The sequence below is a fragment of the Aythya marila genome (genome assembly GCF_965140915.1).
Source record: "Aythya marila genome assembly, chromosome: 3".
Taxonomy (NCBI): Eukaryota; Metazoa; Chordata; class Aves; order Anseriformes; family Anatidae; genus Aythya; species Aythya marila.
The window spans coordinates 49,438,810-49,456,072 of NC_139044.1; the positions used below are offsets into that span (position 1 = coordinate 49,438,810).

The window sequence follows — 17,263 nt, forward strand, 5'->3', positions numbered from 1 at the left end:
TTTTTGTTGAGTAATTACTGTTTACTGGAGTATTTAAAAATTGGTGTGTATCTGGGAAAAAAATGAGCAAAATTGACAGTTTCTAACTGGAAATTATTTGAGAGTTTTGCCTGCATTACAAATTAATTTACAATGCAATATTTTCCTGATTAAATATTTAGCCAGATTTTTCTAAGAAATTTTCTAGGACACTTTCTTAAGTAGAGGATTGGGTAACTTCCTTCACAGAAATAACACTTTCAGGTTTGTTTGTGTTTTTTTGCTTGGTTGGTTTTAATGTGATAGTTGTTCACATTCCTAAGAATTTGCATTCAGTCACAAAAATTAATAGTGTAATCTGTATGTAATTTAAGCAGTGGTAATAGGGCTGCTGCTTAGAACAGATTCAGATCAGAAATGACCCATTTTATGAACAGACATAAGTTATACTTATTGAATAATCAGTACCTATACGCACTCCATTTTAACTAGTCTTGTCTGAATTGAGTCAGGAATGAAGAATAGATTTCACAAAAAGAATCTGGCTTTGTAACATGCTATTTGTAGTAATGTACTGTTGTTAGTGTACTAATTTTTGATAAACCTCTGTGCAGGTTGAATTCAGTTAAGGCTATATAATATTCAAGAAGATGTAAAATTCTTTGCAGTAGGACAGTAGAATAGGTTGTGTTTAAATGGAATGATGCCAGAAAAAAGTATAGAGCTGGGTCTATGAAATAAAAATACATTAATAAAAATGTAGGTACCAAAGATCAATGAATTATTCCTAAGAATCCATTATATTGCAATACAAATAGCTTGAATATAAAGAGTACATCTACTCTGCTAATGTTTGTCACTTTTTAGAGCCTTTTCAACCAGATTCAAAGGCTGTTGATGTTAAAATATTGTGTTTGTGGTCTGTATTGCAAAGCAGAGTACAAATACGTGCACTCACCAAACTCCCTTAATAAAATTTAGCTTCTCTCTCATACTTAAATGTATCGATACGAGTACATTAGTATCAAGAATACGAGCAATAATTAGAAGAAACAAATGCTTGACTGCTTAATAGAGCTGACATTTGGAACTGGAACTTAATCACAGTTGGAGAGAAGACCTTTTAATTGTCTTATGGTAAGGTGTGCAGTGTGGAGTATGAAGGGATTTCTCAGAAGCTTTGTGACTTCTACATAAATCTAAAATAACTTGAAAAATGGCTTAAGGAAACTGTTTTTCAAATTAAATTTGCAAGGGGAAGATTTTCTCACTGTTTGCATCAGGTTGAAAGTACTTCATAATTTCAGATTAAGGCTATTTACACAGATAATAATGTATAGCTATTGAAGCCAAATCCATAATGCTCTTTCTGTGTTTATCCTAGTTTGCAATTTCATTTTCTTGATGCTGAAAATACACTTTGAAAACTGCTTTGGCTATGTATTTTTTTCTGTCATATGATTTAGAGATTGGTAGGGTAAGGAATTGAAAATATTTGACAAATCATGTCTGTGAGTAGTAGAAGTGCTAAGTTACTGTAGTTATTCTCATTTCTCTTTTTTTTTCTTGAGAATATGGAGAAATGGGATTTCTAATGAAAAATTTTACACAGATGTGTTAAATTTTGCAAGATTTTTCTACAATCCAAATCTAGCATCTAATTCAGGAATACTCTTAAATAAGTACTTGCATGTGTTTTTTTTGTTCGTTTGTTTTGAGTAGGAATTCTCTCAGTACTTGTGTTCTATGAATGTTGCTTTCTGTACCAATGAGTTCTGTGAATTTCAGGTGGAAATAGTTACTTCATCAGTTTTCTTTCTCTAAACTCTTTTTACTTTGCAGCTTTTATTTTCCAGAGTAAAACCTTAAAAGAAGTTTGTTGTTGTTGTTGTTTGTTTTAAAGTATTGTACAGGTATCAGATCTGAAAATTTCTCATCCATCGCAAGTCATTTCTTTTGGGGTCCTGACTTCAGTGAATGTATAAACAATTTTCATAGGTTTCTGCCACTACACTCACCTGGCTAAATTCTCAATTTTGGAAGCCTTCTTGTACAAAATGATGGCAGTAAAGGTTAGCCCCTTCATCATCAACAAATAAATAAATAATAGTTAAGATGAAATGGATTCAGTGCATTGATAGACATTACTCTAAGGTAATGCTTGGCACAATTTGAATACAATTAAAATCAGCTGACTGTATATCAGTTCAGGACATCTCTTGCTCCTACTAGGAGCTGCCTTCTGCATTGTTCTCTATCACATTTTCCTTGCAAGTGAGCTACTGGAAGTTTTGAAGGAATTGTAGGATTGGGTCTCTTCAAGAGTTTAATGTGGTATCCAAAATATATATTTTCCTAAAGACTGTGATTCTTATTTTAGTAATTCTTGCTACAGCTTACCTTGCAAGAAAAGTGATCAGAATTTTATTTCCCTGAAGAAGCTCAGGAATGATAGGAGAGATGTTGGAAATTATTAGCTGAATGGTAGTTCACCCTAGAGAGTAGATTTTGCTTCAGGCACAATAAAACTTATCTGCAATAGTGCCTGCTAAGACTCCTCCTCTATGTAAATCATCTGAAAGCTTAATGGCTCCTGACATCCAGAGAAGACAATTGCATACATGAACATTAAGTAGCTCAATGTTTTATAAGCAACAAGCTGACATAAAGTCAGTGGTTTCATCTTGACAAGCTGATTGATGCACCAAGGATGACGCTTTACTGTTGTCAAAATAGGCTTATTCTGTGGGGAATGTGAGAGAATGGAGAAAGAATGAGGGAATCTGAATGTTTTGCATTCAGAACATTTCTTCCAGCTGATTATTACTCATTGCCCTGTGAATAATAGATATCTTTGATATCTAGCAGCTGCTCAGCATGCTGTCCTCTAGGTCTCTCTTACAGTTGCTCACTTAGCTAGCTTATGTGATCTGCTACCCTTTTGCAACTTAATTTTTTTTTAATTCTGAGGTGAGACCGTTACTCATGAAATTACAGATTCATTTCATTGCAGTAAACTAGAATACACAAACAATTTGTAATGCTTCTTGTTGAGAAACTGCTTTGAAATGCCTATATTTGAACGTCATCGCAGAAAAGTCGTCTTTGCAGTGGTATACAATACAAACATCATTGACGTGATAGTGATAGCCATAAATACATTTCATATCTACCTTTAATAACAATTTTTGTGGTATCCCGTCTAGTACCTCTATCAAGGAACACGAGATACTATTTAAAGTGTAGATGCTTTGATGAATGACATGAATGCATACATTTAAACATAGATTTAAATTACTAGTGCATTGGGTTCTTAAGTGTCAAATAAAAGAGACCAGAAAAAAACCGAAATCTCTCTTTTCCCCCCATGTCCTACTCTGGGGAGCTATCAGACAGCTGTTTCAAAATGCAGCTATCATCCTAGTTGCACATACTGTAGCTGTTACCACAAATAGGTCTAAAAATTTTGTTCTCCATTAAATAGTCAGGCTTATGGTGCGGGTTTTAATTAATGTTACAGATGAATAAAATGTAAAGAAATAAAAATATGGAGATGTAAAAAAGGTGCTTTTTTCTTCAAAAAAAAAAATAATTTACATTCCTTTCCTTACCCTCCATATATATATATATATATATATATATGCTTTAGGGTTCTCCCAACTAGCTTATTGCATTGTTGGTACTACTTGTTCCCAATGAAGATTTGTCCTATTTCTAATACATGAAAAATACATCAAAACTGTTTTCTCAACCTTTGTATGAAAACCATGCTTCAGCATTTTTTTTTCTATCACTTTCCATATAAATCCAAGATTTATAAAATTTGTAAATTGATTGTAAAATTTGTATTGGTTTACAATATTTTTTTCCTGTTTTTAGTTTGACTTATGACTCTATTTATTCCCAGCAGTATACTAAAGAGTGCTAATGCCCATTTGTCAGTTTTTCCATACTTTTTTTCCTTGAGACATTCGGCTACCGACTTTTTAATTTATTTCTGTATGCCAGCCAAGGATCTTCATCATTCTTTCTTGGACTTTGTCATTTTGTAGGAACTGAGATTTTAAATGGAGACTGAAAGCATGGTCTTTGGCTGAAATTTTCACTGAAAGAAGTGATTTGCATCTGAAATTACTACCACAGTATTTGTGCTATCGATCTGTGTGGAAATAGCCAAGATGCCATGACGTAACTGTACAAGTTACCTGTTGTTTTTAATTTAGTAGATAGAGTTTACACAACTGCTGGCTAGTGTTTTTCAGAAGTTAAATGTTATAGTTAAATGCTCTTTTGGCATGATTTTTGATTGGATTGTGTAGTGTGGCTGTGTGCAAAAAAAAAAAGTGGGAGAAATGCTTCTAAAAGTTATGTCTTAGTCCTGTGAATTAAAGCAGTTCTTGCAAATCTGCTCAAATTTCACTGGTTAGTATTAATCATCCTCACTTAGTACACAGTCAAATTAGTTTTTCCAAGGAACTGGGTCAGGCTGTCATACCAAATAAAGAATACTCTAGAGGAGAAGTTTGGCAGATCAGTAGGCATTTATTTCTGCAATGTGTAGGTACTAAAACTTTCATTCATTGGCCTTGGGACAGAGTTCCATCTGCTAGAGCTACTGTTGCATGAGAATAAGCAGCCCTTTGGATGTCACGGTCCTTGTTTGGATGATCCCGTGATTGTAGCAGATGCTTCCTGAGTGTGATTTTGTGAGCCCTCCCTTAATTTACCTGTATTAAAATCTAGGGGGTTCAAATACTTCTTAATCCCAAATGTGCTCTGTTTGTTGCTACTTGTTAAAGCCAGATGTCAAACTTTCAACATTGGCTTAATTATCTGCTGCTTTTGTTGCTACTCTGATCTGCATTACAGATTTCATAACTGCATGTATTATACACACATTATTTTTTTTCTCCATTCACATATGTATTTTATGTTTTGACAATAGAAAATAAAAACAGAGAATAGTTTGTCTGACCTGCTTGTAGGCCTCTTCAGAGTACATAATGGAGAAAAAATACAAAACAAAAAAACGTTTGTTTGTTTGTTGGTTTTTTTTTTTTTTAATTCTGTTTTCCCTATGAATGTCCATCTTTCTTGTCATCCTTTTATGTTAATGTGCTTCTCTGAAAGCAGAGTGCCCAGAAATGCAGTCCATGGTTTGTCACAAGTTTTGGCCTGGAGTTCTGTATAAGCCATTGCACACCTGCAGCTAATACAGGAGGTGAATGGCCACTTTTTCTTTCCCACAGTTGCAAGAAGAAATGCTTAATATTAACTTCTCCATAGTATGGAGGTCATTCTGTTTAAGTACTCGTACAGTCTGAAAACACATACATGTATATTTGAAGGCATGCTATTGTATTTTCCTGCAGATGTCTTTGTTATAGCCATTTTCACCTTGCATATTATGCCCTTCTTTGCTTGTATCCCTGCTTTTGTAGCAGAAATTCATTGAGTAGTATTGCCAAAGCAGTGTTGCCATTGCTGCTATGATTATTTCCAATTCCAATTTCCAAAATTGATCCTTAAAAGCAGCTGTATCAATTCTAATTGAGTACTAAAGACCAGCTGTGGCAGTGAGGGATGGAGCTAAGCATTTGTCAGTTTTGGACAAGGCTGCATAAGTAAGGACCAGTAAAAAGATAAGATAAAATAAAATAAAATAAAATAAAATAAATCTTCCAGGGGTTTTACTGTTTGTAGCTTGCAGTTTTAGACTTGGAAAATCTTGTGGCTGATTTTTCTTCCAGCTTCTTAGTGTGACAGTAAGGAATATGCTCGATCAGTCTGTGAGATTGTTAGTTCAGGCAGAGACTGTTCTTACCAGACCCATTTCCAATTGTGCCTTTGCACAGTGCTGTGCAAATAACAATGGCTGTGATTTCATCTGTGGGTGTTTTTTGGCCTTGAAGGGATACGGATAATAGCAGAAACCTGTAGGAAGAGATCTTGTAACTTGAGAAAATACTCATGAAAAATGTGGCTGTCACAGGAGAGATTGGTTTAGCACTTACTGTTTCCATCTCAAAGTTTTCCAGTTTAGGTATATAATTGGAGGCATTGAATATTTTGTGGCACTTTGTGAACGCATAGGGTTTTGTGTTAGTTACATGTTGTATTTTTTTTTTTTTTTCAAACAAAGCCGTTACTGTTAGCTGTTTGTTTTTTGTTGATTTTTTTTTTTTTCAGCAGTTATTATAAGGTATTTCTTCTGCCTGTGAAAGTGAGTCATGATCTTCATATGCATGAGTATACTGTCAAGATGGCTTTCAATGGCTAAGAGTATACCCCCATAGCTAGCAAACTGATTTTTTTTTTCCACTTCGTAAGACTGTTTGTAAATGTTTAATCTAAAATTTGAACCTGCTTCAAATTTTCCCTCATTTTCTCTAATTAGTAATTGGTAAACCCAATGCATTAATTACTAGCAATTTGAAGCCTCAGTGTGTTGATTTTTTTTTCCAATAGAAGAGAATTTGTAGATGCATTACCATTATTACTGTACCATATTTCGTGACACTTAAAAAGGTGATTTTAATGTCACTAACAGTCTGAAGTTCTTCCTTTCAGGAAAGTAGTATCTGTATTATGTCAGTGCTACTTAGCAATTCAATTTAAGTGCAATTTAATTTCTTTTAACTTTTTTTTAAGACAACATCTGGGGAAGATGTACGGGACTTCACCAAGGTGCTGAAGAACAAGTTCCGGTCAAAGAAGTATTTTGCAAAGCATCCCCGACTTGGCTACCTACCTGTGCAAACAGTTTTGGAGGGCGACAACCTGGAGACGTAAGCTTGATTATAGAGTAATTGCTTCTGGCATCACTGGCCTGTTTCATCAAAAACAAAGAAATGAAACCCAAGAAATAATGTGAACTATTTCCTGATGCTGGTTATTTGCAGATCTTGCCTATTTTTGAAGAAGAAATGTATTTTCTTTAGTTTGGTGGTATAGGTATTTTATCATAAAGCTATGGACTTTAGCAGGCAGTGCTGAAGGGATCTTAATGGCTGTTTTACTGAGAAAACTTTCACAGCCTTGGGGATACTGGGATTTTAGAACCAAACTGCTTATTAGGTCATCTCAAAGTTGTTGGAGTTGGAAATCTCTGACCTAATGAGGTTCCTACAAACTTCAGAAATACAGGTGGCCTTATAAGAGAGAACACTCTCAGTGTCTCCACAGTGTTATTTACAGTGCTGGCAGAAACAGTTCATTTTATTTATTTGCTTAGTTGGTAGCTGTCTGCAAAAGAGACTTTTAAAAGAACAAAAGTAAGATATGTTGACAGGGCACTACAAGTGGTTTTATGGATTGACTCTCCATGGCATTGTGGAGACTGTAGTGCTGCTGTATGTGTTGTCTAAACACAGCATCACTTATTCATCAACAGCCACCGTGAAGCTTCAACATACGTTCTCTGCTTGCATGTGAAAGCCCAGTGCCCTTGTCCATGCTCCATTTTTGTGACCCAGTGGACTGTGTTTTACCTACAGTAATCAAACAAAACCCACTCATTAGCAGTTTAAGAAAGAGGAGGAAGTAATCTGGCCTGGATTCTAACCAAGAAATGTACGTACAAAAAGTCCAAATGTTACTCACCAGGGCAATTTTCAGCTGGTCTGTATTTAAAAACAAACTGAACATATCACCAACAATGGAAAGCAAAACTTCGATGTGATGAAAGTTTGCCAGTAGTGCCTGGAATTGGAATGTCAAAACTTAAATCACAAGTCAGGATAAAACTCCTTTGGCCCATCACAAGACAAATCGCCGGTATCATGCTGAGGAAACTACCCATATAGGTTCTCACCTCTTCAGATGACAAAACCCAGTAGTATGTTACTTAAAAATAATATTAATAAAAAAAGAAATACTAAATAGTTTTTTAAGTGTCAGAATATATAATACAATATATATCATCTTGTATTATATCATCTTGTTTTTATGCAGTAGGAAAATAAGCATTGATAACTTTATTCAGTGGGGTGTTTTGTTCTTGTTGGGCTTATTTTTACCCAATAAGTTTTTGTGAGAATTTTTTCTACTTAGTTTAAAATAAAAGCTCCAACACTTGAGCAGAATTGAAACAAACTAATAACAAACTGCAGTTCAATGAATGACATTGTTTGGGTATTTTTGTTTTTAAATTTGACTTTTAACAAAATGAAGTTTGTAAGTCAGTCTCCTATCTGTCGATGATACAGTCCGGTATCTGTTGCTGTCTCTTTTCTATGTCAGTTGTTGCTGATTCAAATAATCTGGGTGGGCTGCTGGTTAAAATTTTTTGTTTTTCTAGCTTTCTCTTTCTTAAGTGGCACTGAAGTTTGTTTCATAGTTTCTTTCTCTCTCTCTCTCTCTCTTTCTTTCTCTTTTTTTTTTGTCTTTGTACAGTCCTATCACTCTCATCAGTATGTGGCCAGAGCAATATGAGTGAGTATGCTGAACCCCTTTGTCTGGAAAGCTTAATATACTAGTTGTTTTCTCTAAGCTGAGTTGCTGCTAATCTGATGTGCATGAGCTGTAGGGCATGGCTGACCAAAAGCAACAACCCTCTCAGCAATATTATGAATTTATTTATTTGTCATCAGTTTAAATTACTTATAAAACGATTGCGTCTATATCATGAATTGCTTTTGACACCAATATTATTTTTTTATTTTTCTCAAACTAGTCCTTCCCAGTCTCCACAGCTATTTCATGACGACACACACTCCAGGATAGAGCAGTATGCTACTAGGTAAGAAATGCACAGACTGTTTCTCACCAGTACACCGCATTTTGTGATTGATTCCTGCTGTTTTTAATCTAGTCTACTGGCTGGACATTATTTATTAAAAAGATATAATTCTCTGTACTCAGAAGAAAGACAAATGTTTTTAAATCATCAGCTTCTGAATACAGTCATATTAAATGTAAAATAGATGTATTAAATCTGTCATCTGTCATGCAAAATGGAAACTGTTGCAGAATTACTGTGCGTTATTTCTAAAAACGGGCTGTTTTCATTTTGTTTCATTTTTAACCTTTGGGAATAGACTCAGCTTGTTGGATACATAGTTTTTCCCAGTAGCATTTTACAGTCAGGTTTTCACTTTCTTCTGTGATTTTAACCATTACCCATTACCCATTGACTTTTAGCAGAGGATATAATAATTACAGATGGTTTATGTTCTGGCTTTTATGGGGTTACCCAAGTGATTTTAGGATAAAATGTCTTTCATGCCAAGTCTATCTCAGTGATGCAGTGTTTTGTTGAACTCTCTTCTGTTCATTCAGAGTTGATGAGAGTTAAGCCCTTAGCAGAGGTACCCTCTCAAAAATAAGTAATGACAGTCCACTTTTAGGCAACACAGAAATTGTTCTATATTCCCATGGGAACAAATGGCTCAATTTTACTTTGAGTGTTTCATCTGCCATATCTGATCTCCACAACAATATTAACTTTTTCAGCTGTTTGAATAAAAATTCAGAACTTATGCTCAAGTTATTTGCTACTGTATTCTTGTTTATGGGAACCATAAAGAAAACTTATAAACTCTCTGAGATATACTGGTTATTGTACTACCTTATATGACAAGGGTATATGAAGCTTAATTTTAAAATTCATCTATGTTTCATGAAAGACTTAGAGAACTGAGCTAAACAGCATTACAAAGATGACTTGCAAGCACCTCACTCACTCTTGTTACTCACTGAACTAGATCTGCTTCAGATGGCCCAGAGCAGAGATGACCTGAGTGCTTAGGGACTTGTCCTCTCTTCAGGGGAGGTTTTGGAGCACAACATCCCACTGCTAGCCTAGGGGGCGTGCAAGGCAACCGAGACAACTTCATTGTGTGTGCACTCTCATTTATAGTCCTTAAACTCTGAGGAATACTAACAAACATACAGATGGGCAAGCTTATTCCATGCTGAAGGAATACACTGCAGTTCATGTTTCTTTAGGGCCTTGCATACTTCTTTCAAAAAGTTTGAAGGTGTCTGCAATAATGTGTATTGCACAAAAGTACGTGTGAAGTTTAAGATATCTTTATAGCACTGAAAACAACTGTATTTGAAGCAGTCCAATATAGGCGCACAGTATTCCTAGACTTCCTGGACTTTTATGCATGTCTTACATAAATAAGGTATATCTTTCCTAGAAAGCTGAACAGACAGAAAATTCCTTCTGTGATTTTAAAGAATTTTGTGGCATTATATAACCCTATAATAATCCAGTCCTTTTAGATTAAGTAATTACACTAGTTTTGGGGTTGTTCTCCAGGACACGTCTGTCCGTAGTGTGAGTTTATTTGCCAAGCATAATTTCAGATGGTGAATGTACTATATTTGAAAAGTGCCTCATGAAATTCCTCTGGATTAGTTTTTTTTTTTTTTTTTTTTTTTTTTTTTGTCAGCCTACAAGTTTTTTTTATTTTCATGTGTACCAAGATTGCAATATCTAATCCATTTCTAAGAAATGTTCTTCACAGTGCCTCTGTTTAAATTATGCAGCATGGTCTCTGAAAATCATGGTCTTTCCCTGCCTTTCAGGCTCGCCCAGATGGAAAGGACCAATGGCTCCTTCCTCACGGACAGCAGCTCCAACACAGGAAGCGTGTAAGTAACTCATGCTCATTCAGGCTGCTTAGGAACCCAGGTTAGAGCTGTCAGCTATAATCCTTTCTAAGTTGTAGCACAGGATTTAGCCTTTGTGAAAAAAGCGAATGAGTATGACTCTGGGAATGCCTGCCTAAATTTCATTATTCCCAGTATCAGTTGTATAAATAGATGTTTCTCATTTGGTGATGTAAGGGAACTCTACATTAGTCTGCTGTTCTCTTCCAAAATGAGGGTATTCATGTGACTGGAAAAAAAAAAAAAAAAAGATCTATAGGTTCTAGTTTGTGTTCCTTTCCTGTTTTTATCATAGTATAAAAGAAAAGAAATCTGTCTTTGTCAAAGGGGGCAATGACAATGGGTCAATAGTTTTTGCTACCTTCCAGGACCATTTTCTTCCTTTAAAAAAAAGTTATCAGTATTGGAGGTTATACAGAAGAGTGTTGCTGCTGCTTGCTTAGATTTCAGTATACTGGCTGCTGGTCTGTTTGTTCTTGGGGATATAAACATAGTCCCACATTAATTTTATCAAGGCTATTGTGACATTTTTATTGTAAAAGCCTTCATTAAAATGAATTGATGAACCTGGAAAGCATAAAACCCTTTGAATTAAATATGATTTTTTCAATGTTAACGTACATGAAAGTTTCAACCTCCCTATATCACCTGTTCTGTTAATTAAATCAGTGTAGTAGGACCCTGCCTCTTTTAAGTTATTAATGAAAGTAACCAGCTTTTTTAAAGAGGAAATTGTTCCTGTTCAGATCTAGTTAGTTAGAAATTGTTGTTGTTGTCAGTATATGTTAATTTACTGTTTTGAAATCTAACCATGATATCTCTACCTATTAACGTGCAAACAATGTGAGATTTAAAATACTTTGCTTCAGAGAAGCACTTGTGATCACCTCCAAATTTGTTTCCTCTTTTCTGTTTGATTAACTCTAGTTACATAAATAATAAAACCTTTTTCATCTGCAACTGTTTTCATGTGTTTCTGTCATTGATAGCTTCACCAAAGACAGAAATGGAGCCAAAATATTTCCTTTTGATTTCCTGTCCCCTCCCAAAAAAAACAAAATAAAAAAAGGGGGGGGGGGGAGAGACACGGACAACAAATATAAATATTAACATAAAAGACAAATATAGTGTAGTTTGGCAATGAAAGCTGAAAACCTGAAAGTAGGTAAATGCTCATATGCTTGACTGAGTTGTGTATTTTGGAATTAATGAGCCTACAGATATACAAAGACTGAACAACCTTCCATTCCAATGGTAAAAGGGGATGTAGACGCTTAATTTCTATTGCCAATTCAGCAGTTGATTTTATAACTTTCCCTTTTTTTGCCTATAAAAATAACCTTTATTGTAAGAAAAGGAATGAACATGGTGAACTTGTGTACCAATATGGGGGGAGAGACTTCCAAATTTCAATCTCAGTCCTGATATCAAAAGAGGACTGTTACACGCTACACAGAGATTCAGAGGCCTAAGAGGACAAGAAAGTAACTTTTATACCTAATGGAACCTTTTCTTTTATTTGCAGATAATATTTAGTACTTCTGTTAAGGTACATGGTGAAGTACTCACAAAATTCTAAAAAACTGTCATTTAAAGCTTGGGCTTGCACTGTTGCAGGGAAATACAGAGCTATGAGGTTAGGATCCCAGTTTGGATCATAAATCTACAGCTGGAACACTGAGTATTTAGTATTATAGCTCAGCTCTATTTTTATTGTTTAAATGTTTGACATTAAAATATGCATGCTGTAATCATTCTGTATAGACTGAAGTAGAAGGAGCAATTTGAAACTTGGATGCACATTTTTTAGCTCAGAGGCATCTGCTATCTGAGCCTATCTGAGTAAAATGTCATTTTCCTATGATATTCTTCTGAACCTTTTGGAGATTAATGCTGATTTTAAAAGCAAATTCTCTCTTCATAATTGGAGTTTTGGAGTTCTGTTCTGTGATTTTTTTATTTTTATTTTTATTTTTTGTTCCTCATAGTCCCATAGTTTACGGTGGCCCTATAACAGAGACAAAATTGCTCTTAGTATTAGAAAATTACTGCTTTGGTCTTGTCAGGTTAGCAAGTTCATCAACAATATGTTTAATGCATTTCATGCTCCAGAGGTTATACATAAGAAGACTTCTACATTTGAATGACAATCGGAGAGCTTCTGCTGTCAGTTAAACATTGTGCGTTTCTTTGCAGAAATGTTCTGCAATATGCTATCTGCTTAAGACAACATTCTTCAAAGAAACATCTTCTTTTTAAATTAACACATTGTCTTGAATGTAATTATGACAATCTTTAACTCCCAAAGGTTTTATGCACCCCACAAGGGTGTGTGATTTCCATTAAAATGCACGTTTTCCTCAGCTGGAAAAAATATCTGTAGACAGCAAAAAAAGACTCTCTGCAGTAGTATATCCGTTCTCTTAACAATAAAAAAATAATGCTCTCATGCATGAATTTTCTGATATAAATGCACTGAAGAAAAATATTTTTTTCATGTAGTCTTCATTATACATTATAGAATTCTAAATATTTAGGCTAGACTGTTGTGATGAGTTTTCGTTGCCTTTAAGTCATGCAAAAACATCTATATTCGTAAAGCAGACTGGTCTTTTCATAACTGAAGATGAACACAAGGAAAAATGAAGACTTTGCAGCAAAGAATGATAAATAGTATTCCTAATGGAAAGCCATGCCTCACAATTTGACAAATCATGGCGTAGTAGAATGAAAAGACAAAAAATGTTAGAAAAATAGTTGAATGTAGCTCTCATTCCTGTAATGTATGAACTATATTATCTAGCCCATACTGAAGTTAATTGGATTGAGTTGGACGTAATATAAATAATTTCTGTATAAATGTGAATGTTTAATAGCTATTTTCTAATTAATGCCTTTACTACCGGTCATCCCTGCAGTGCTTTTGCTGATGGCACTTTACACTAAACTGAAGGCAGTGCTGGAATATATCTGACTTGCCACTTGTTAAGGAGCTGTGTGCTCGGGTACAGGGGTAGGAGCAAGCAATGAACAGCAGTGGTGCTTTCAGCAGGCATGGCCACTCAGTGCTTGTGAGCCAAACTGGAGTCCCAGTATACAGCACCTGAATACTTTGACGTGGTGTAAGTGATTAAAAGGCAACTTGTTGCAGTGGGAAGTTAGTTCCAGATTAAAGTTAAAGACAAAGAGAGGATTTTAGAGAACTGCCTGATCCGTACTGTAATATACATCATAACATCAGTAGGTCAAGATATGCTTTATTTGGACTAGTATATGGTCATTGGTGTGAGAAAAATAGCACAGGAAAAATGAAAGTGATGAAGGAAGATCACAAATGTACTCATCTCTTACTATATGAAATCCAATTTAGCAATTCTTTTAATTGGATAAAATAGTACACTGGTGAAAAGTGACTGTCAAGAAGTCTGAATTTTTCTTTCCACAACTCAGTCTTGATGAAGAGAAGTAAATTGCAATATTTTTTTAATCTCTTGCTTCTCCCACATATAATGCATCCTTTGGAACAGACCTGTTGAAAATATATATCCACAAAGAATAGAATATTTCAAATGCTGTTTTCCCTGGCTCTCCTAGTTGGGGTGTTCTTTCTCTTTGAGGTGTACTTCTTTCAAGTCTGACCTTCTGGGATGTCATTTTCACTGCTTTCTTGAATGCCAAAATGCTGAAAAGGACCTGCAGTCCTCTTGAAGGACTGCTGTGTAGTTCTAGCCTTTTCTCAAAGCACAGGGGGTCTTCAGGAGAATAACCACCAAGAGAGGATGAGGAATTTATTTTGATGTGGCGCTTTCATTTTGGTTGCCGATTGCTGTCTCCAACCAATTCTAACAAAGAATAAAGTCCTGGTTTTCTCAAAATTCAAGTATTTCCATGCTACAGAACACATCAATCCCTTATCACTTCACATCATTGTGAAGCCCAATGTTGCGACTCCTGTGCTACCAATGAATCTGTCTTTATTATAGTCATGAGGTTTGTTGAGATTCAAGGGGTTTGAACTTTTTTTTGAATCAGTAGTTTTGCAAGACAGACCAAATAGTATTTGTTTGTTTTAGTCTCCTTTACTGGATACAATAGAGTGAAAAAATATCTAAGCATTTCCTGTGTAAGCTCTTTCTTTAAGTAGTTTATAACTTTCATTAAGAAGTCAGGTTACACCTTATGTAAAATCTTGACAGATTTTCAATTTTAATAAATTCAAATATAATAAATCCAACATTGCAGAGCACTATTAAAAAAATCAAATCTATTTCAGATGACCTACAGAGTTGCTTATAAACTAATTCATCATCTTAATAAAGTAGACAGCAGCTTTCTGATGCCTAATGAAAAGAAGCAGACTAAAGTGCTTTATCAGATGAACCTTTGATAACAGTACCAACAACCTTGCACAAAAGAAGCCTGTATGTGTAGTTACACAAAAAATAATTAAACAATATTTTGAAACCTGCACATTAAAATTATGTTCCCTCTCTGTCCTGTGCTTTAACACTGCTTGCTGAAGGTGTGATGTTGTTGGCACCAGTTCCCTGCTTAGTGCAGCTCTTCCAGGTGCAGCGTGCAACCATTCTGTATGTTTTGCTGGGCTGCAGGGGCCCAGTTGTGTACCACAGTTTGAAGTCCTAACAGGGGTCACAGCACTTCAGCAAAAACTTGGTTATAAGGAGTAGGGTTTCTTGCTTGTTTTGTCTTTACTAAGATGGTAGAAGAATGGAGAAGTGCCACGGCATTTTCATTACCACATCAGGACCTGGTTTATACTCCATTAACTACACTAGTCTTTGTTTTATCTACAATTAGAGTAATGAAAAATAGGAAAGCAAGTGGTTATCAGTTTCACTGAGATCACTCAAAAGGTGGAGAAAGAAAGCAGTTAGAGGCTTTCTTCTGTAGGTAAGGGGAAAAAAAAAAGAGGGAGTGCTCTGTTTTTGTTTCAGCTAACATAATCACCTATCCCCGATGTTTTTGAGGAACTTACAGTCCCAATTATGTTTTAATTTTAAAGCTGTATTGAATTAAAAAAAATCATCACGATTATTTATTTGCATGGGAAGATTAATATTGTGATTTCTTCTCATGACTATATTTCAGGCAAGAAATGTAAGAAATAAATGAATATATTATTTCCTATTACATATAAGGATCCTTATATATAAGGATATATAATATATACATATGCATTATATATATATATTCCTCTGTTAAAAACAGAGGAACTCACTAATGAGGTTTCTTTTTCACTTTTCCATGTAAACTTTCTGCCAGCTAGTAGTTAATCAGCAGTGACAGGATGAAGGAAAGTGTTATGCTACCAGGGCTTAGTGGAAGGAACTTCTCATACCTGACTATTTTTAACCTTTATATCATAAATGAACCTGTGTGGAATAGAATGTCACGCACTTTAAAAGTGGATAGAACTGTCACAGGAGATATGGGTTTTTAATACTATTCGTATTTATTTATTTATTTCTAATGGTACTTGTTGCACATTTATTTGATTTGAAAGTCTACACTCAGTAACAATTCAGAAGGCAATGTGATAGCTTTGGCTAGATAGTGAATAGTTTTTCTTGAGAAGGAATCATTCAGTGTCATTCTACCATTGGAATAGCCTTCAGTAACAAGTTTTAAGTACTGCTACAAAAAAACGAATCACTTTTCTGCATAATAGAACTGCAGGAATCATTGTTTAATAGATCGGTGGATATTATGGTTTGCTCCTAGTAGTGGTGATGATTTTGTAAGGTCTTCAGTTATACAAACTTTTTGTTTGCAACTCTCATTTGTTCCTGCCATATGCATTTGCTCTAGTTCAGTTGTACACCCACAAGCTTTGAAAACAGATGAGTGCCTTTACCCCAAGAGCTTGATTTTATTTTTGAGAAAAAGACACAATACATTTGCATGGTCCATAAAGCACCTGATGTGTTTTACTTGTACATGCATTTATTTATAGATTATTTGTCACCACAGACAAAACTTCTGTTTCATCTCAGATATACATTTCTATATAACTGTTTTCACTATTTATTCACCTGTACTTTTAGATATTTCATGATGTTAAATTGAGTGACAGGAAGTAAAACAAAAACAAACAAAAAAAAAAACCTGAAGCAACAGAAAACTCTTGAAAAGCTCCATTTTTAATATTAAAAATACTTTGTATAGAGCAAACTTCCAATTTGTCATGTGTGCTTTCAAAAGTAGTACTTGAGGATACTTTTCATTATGTCAGACCACAGTCAGTTGAATGGCAGAATTCATAGCTACTTCTTTTCAAAAGTAGTATGAAAAAGCTCAGCACAAGAAAAATATTTTCAAATATAGAAAGCTCTCTTTTCTAAGCGGTATCTGAACACATACGCGTATATACCACTCTTGTTTTTGTCTCTGTTGTTGATCATGCCATACTTGTAGATCTACAGGATGAAGTTTGTAGGCACGATACTCACATATAACAAAGTATGCAGCTTCTGCTTTGTAGTCAAGTAGAGAAGAGAATTTAAAGGAAGATTTTCTTCAGCAATCCTATTGCTATGATTCAGCAATAGTCTCTCTTAAAAGCATGAATAGCATGTTTTTCTGCTGATGATTTATCCTTCAAAGCAGGCAAGCAAACTATTGTTAGGACGATGTATCTTTCACT

General features: G+C 34.9%; 1 protein-coding gene across 4 annotated transcripts in view; it reads left to right on the forward strand.

Moving 5' to 3' along the window:
• Window positions 1–17,263, forward strand: part of UTRN (utrophin) — a 366,390-nt gene that overhangs the window by 332,342 nt on the left and 16,785 nt on the right. For 3 of the 4 annotated variants that reach the window (XM_082756434.1, XM_082756433.1, XM_082756436.1), the window contains 4 exons: window positions 6,631–6,767; window positions 8,374–8,412; window positions 8,654–8,719; window positions 10,516–10,581. In XM_082756434.1, coding sequence (XP_082612560.1) covers window positions 6,631–6,767; window positions 8,374–8,412; window positions 8,654–8,719; window positions 10,516–10,581 — 308 coding nt within the window. The remainder of the gene's footprint in view (window positions 1–6,630; window positions 6,768–8,373; window positions 8,413–8,653; window positions 8,720–10,515; window positions 10,582–17,263) is intronic. The other variant, XM_082756435.1, reaches the window with a different exon arrangement.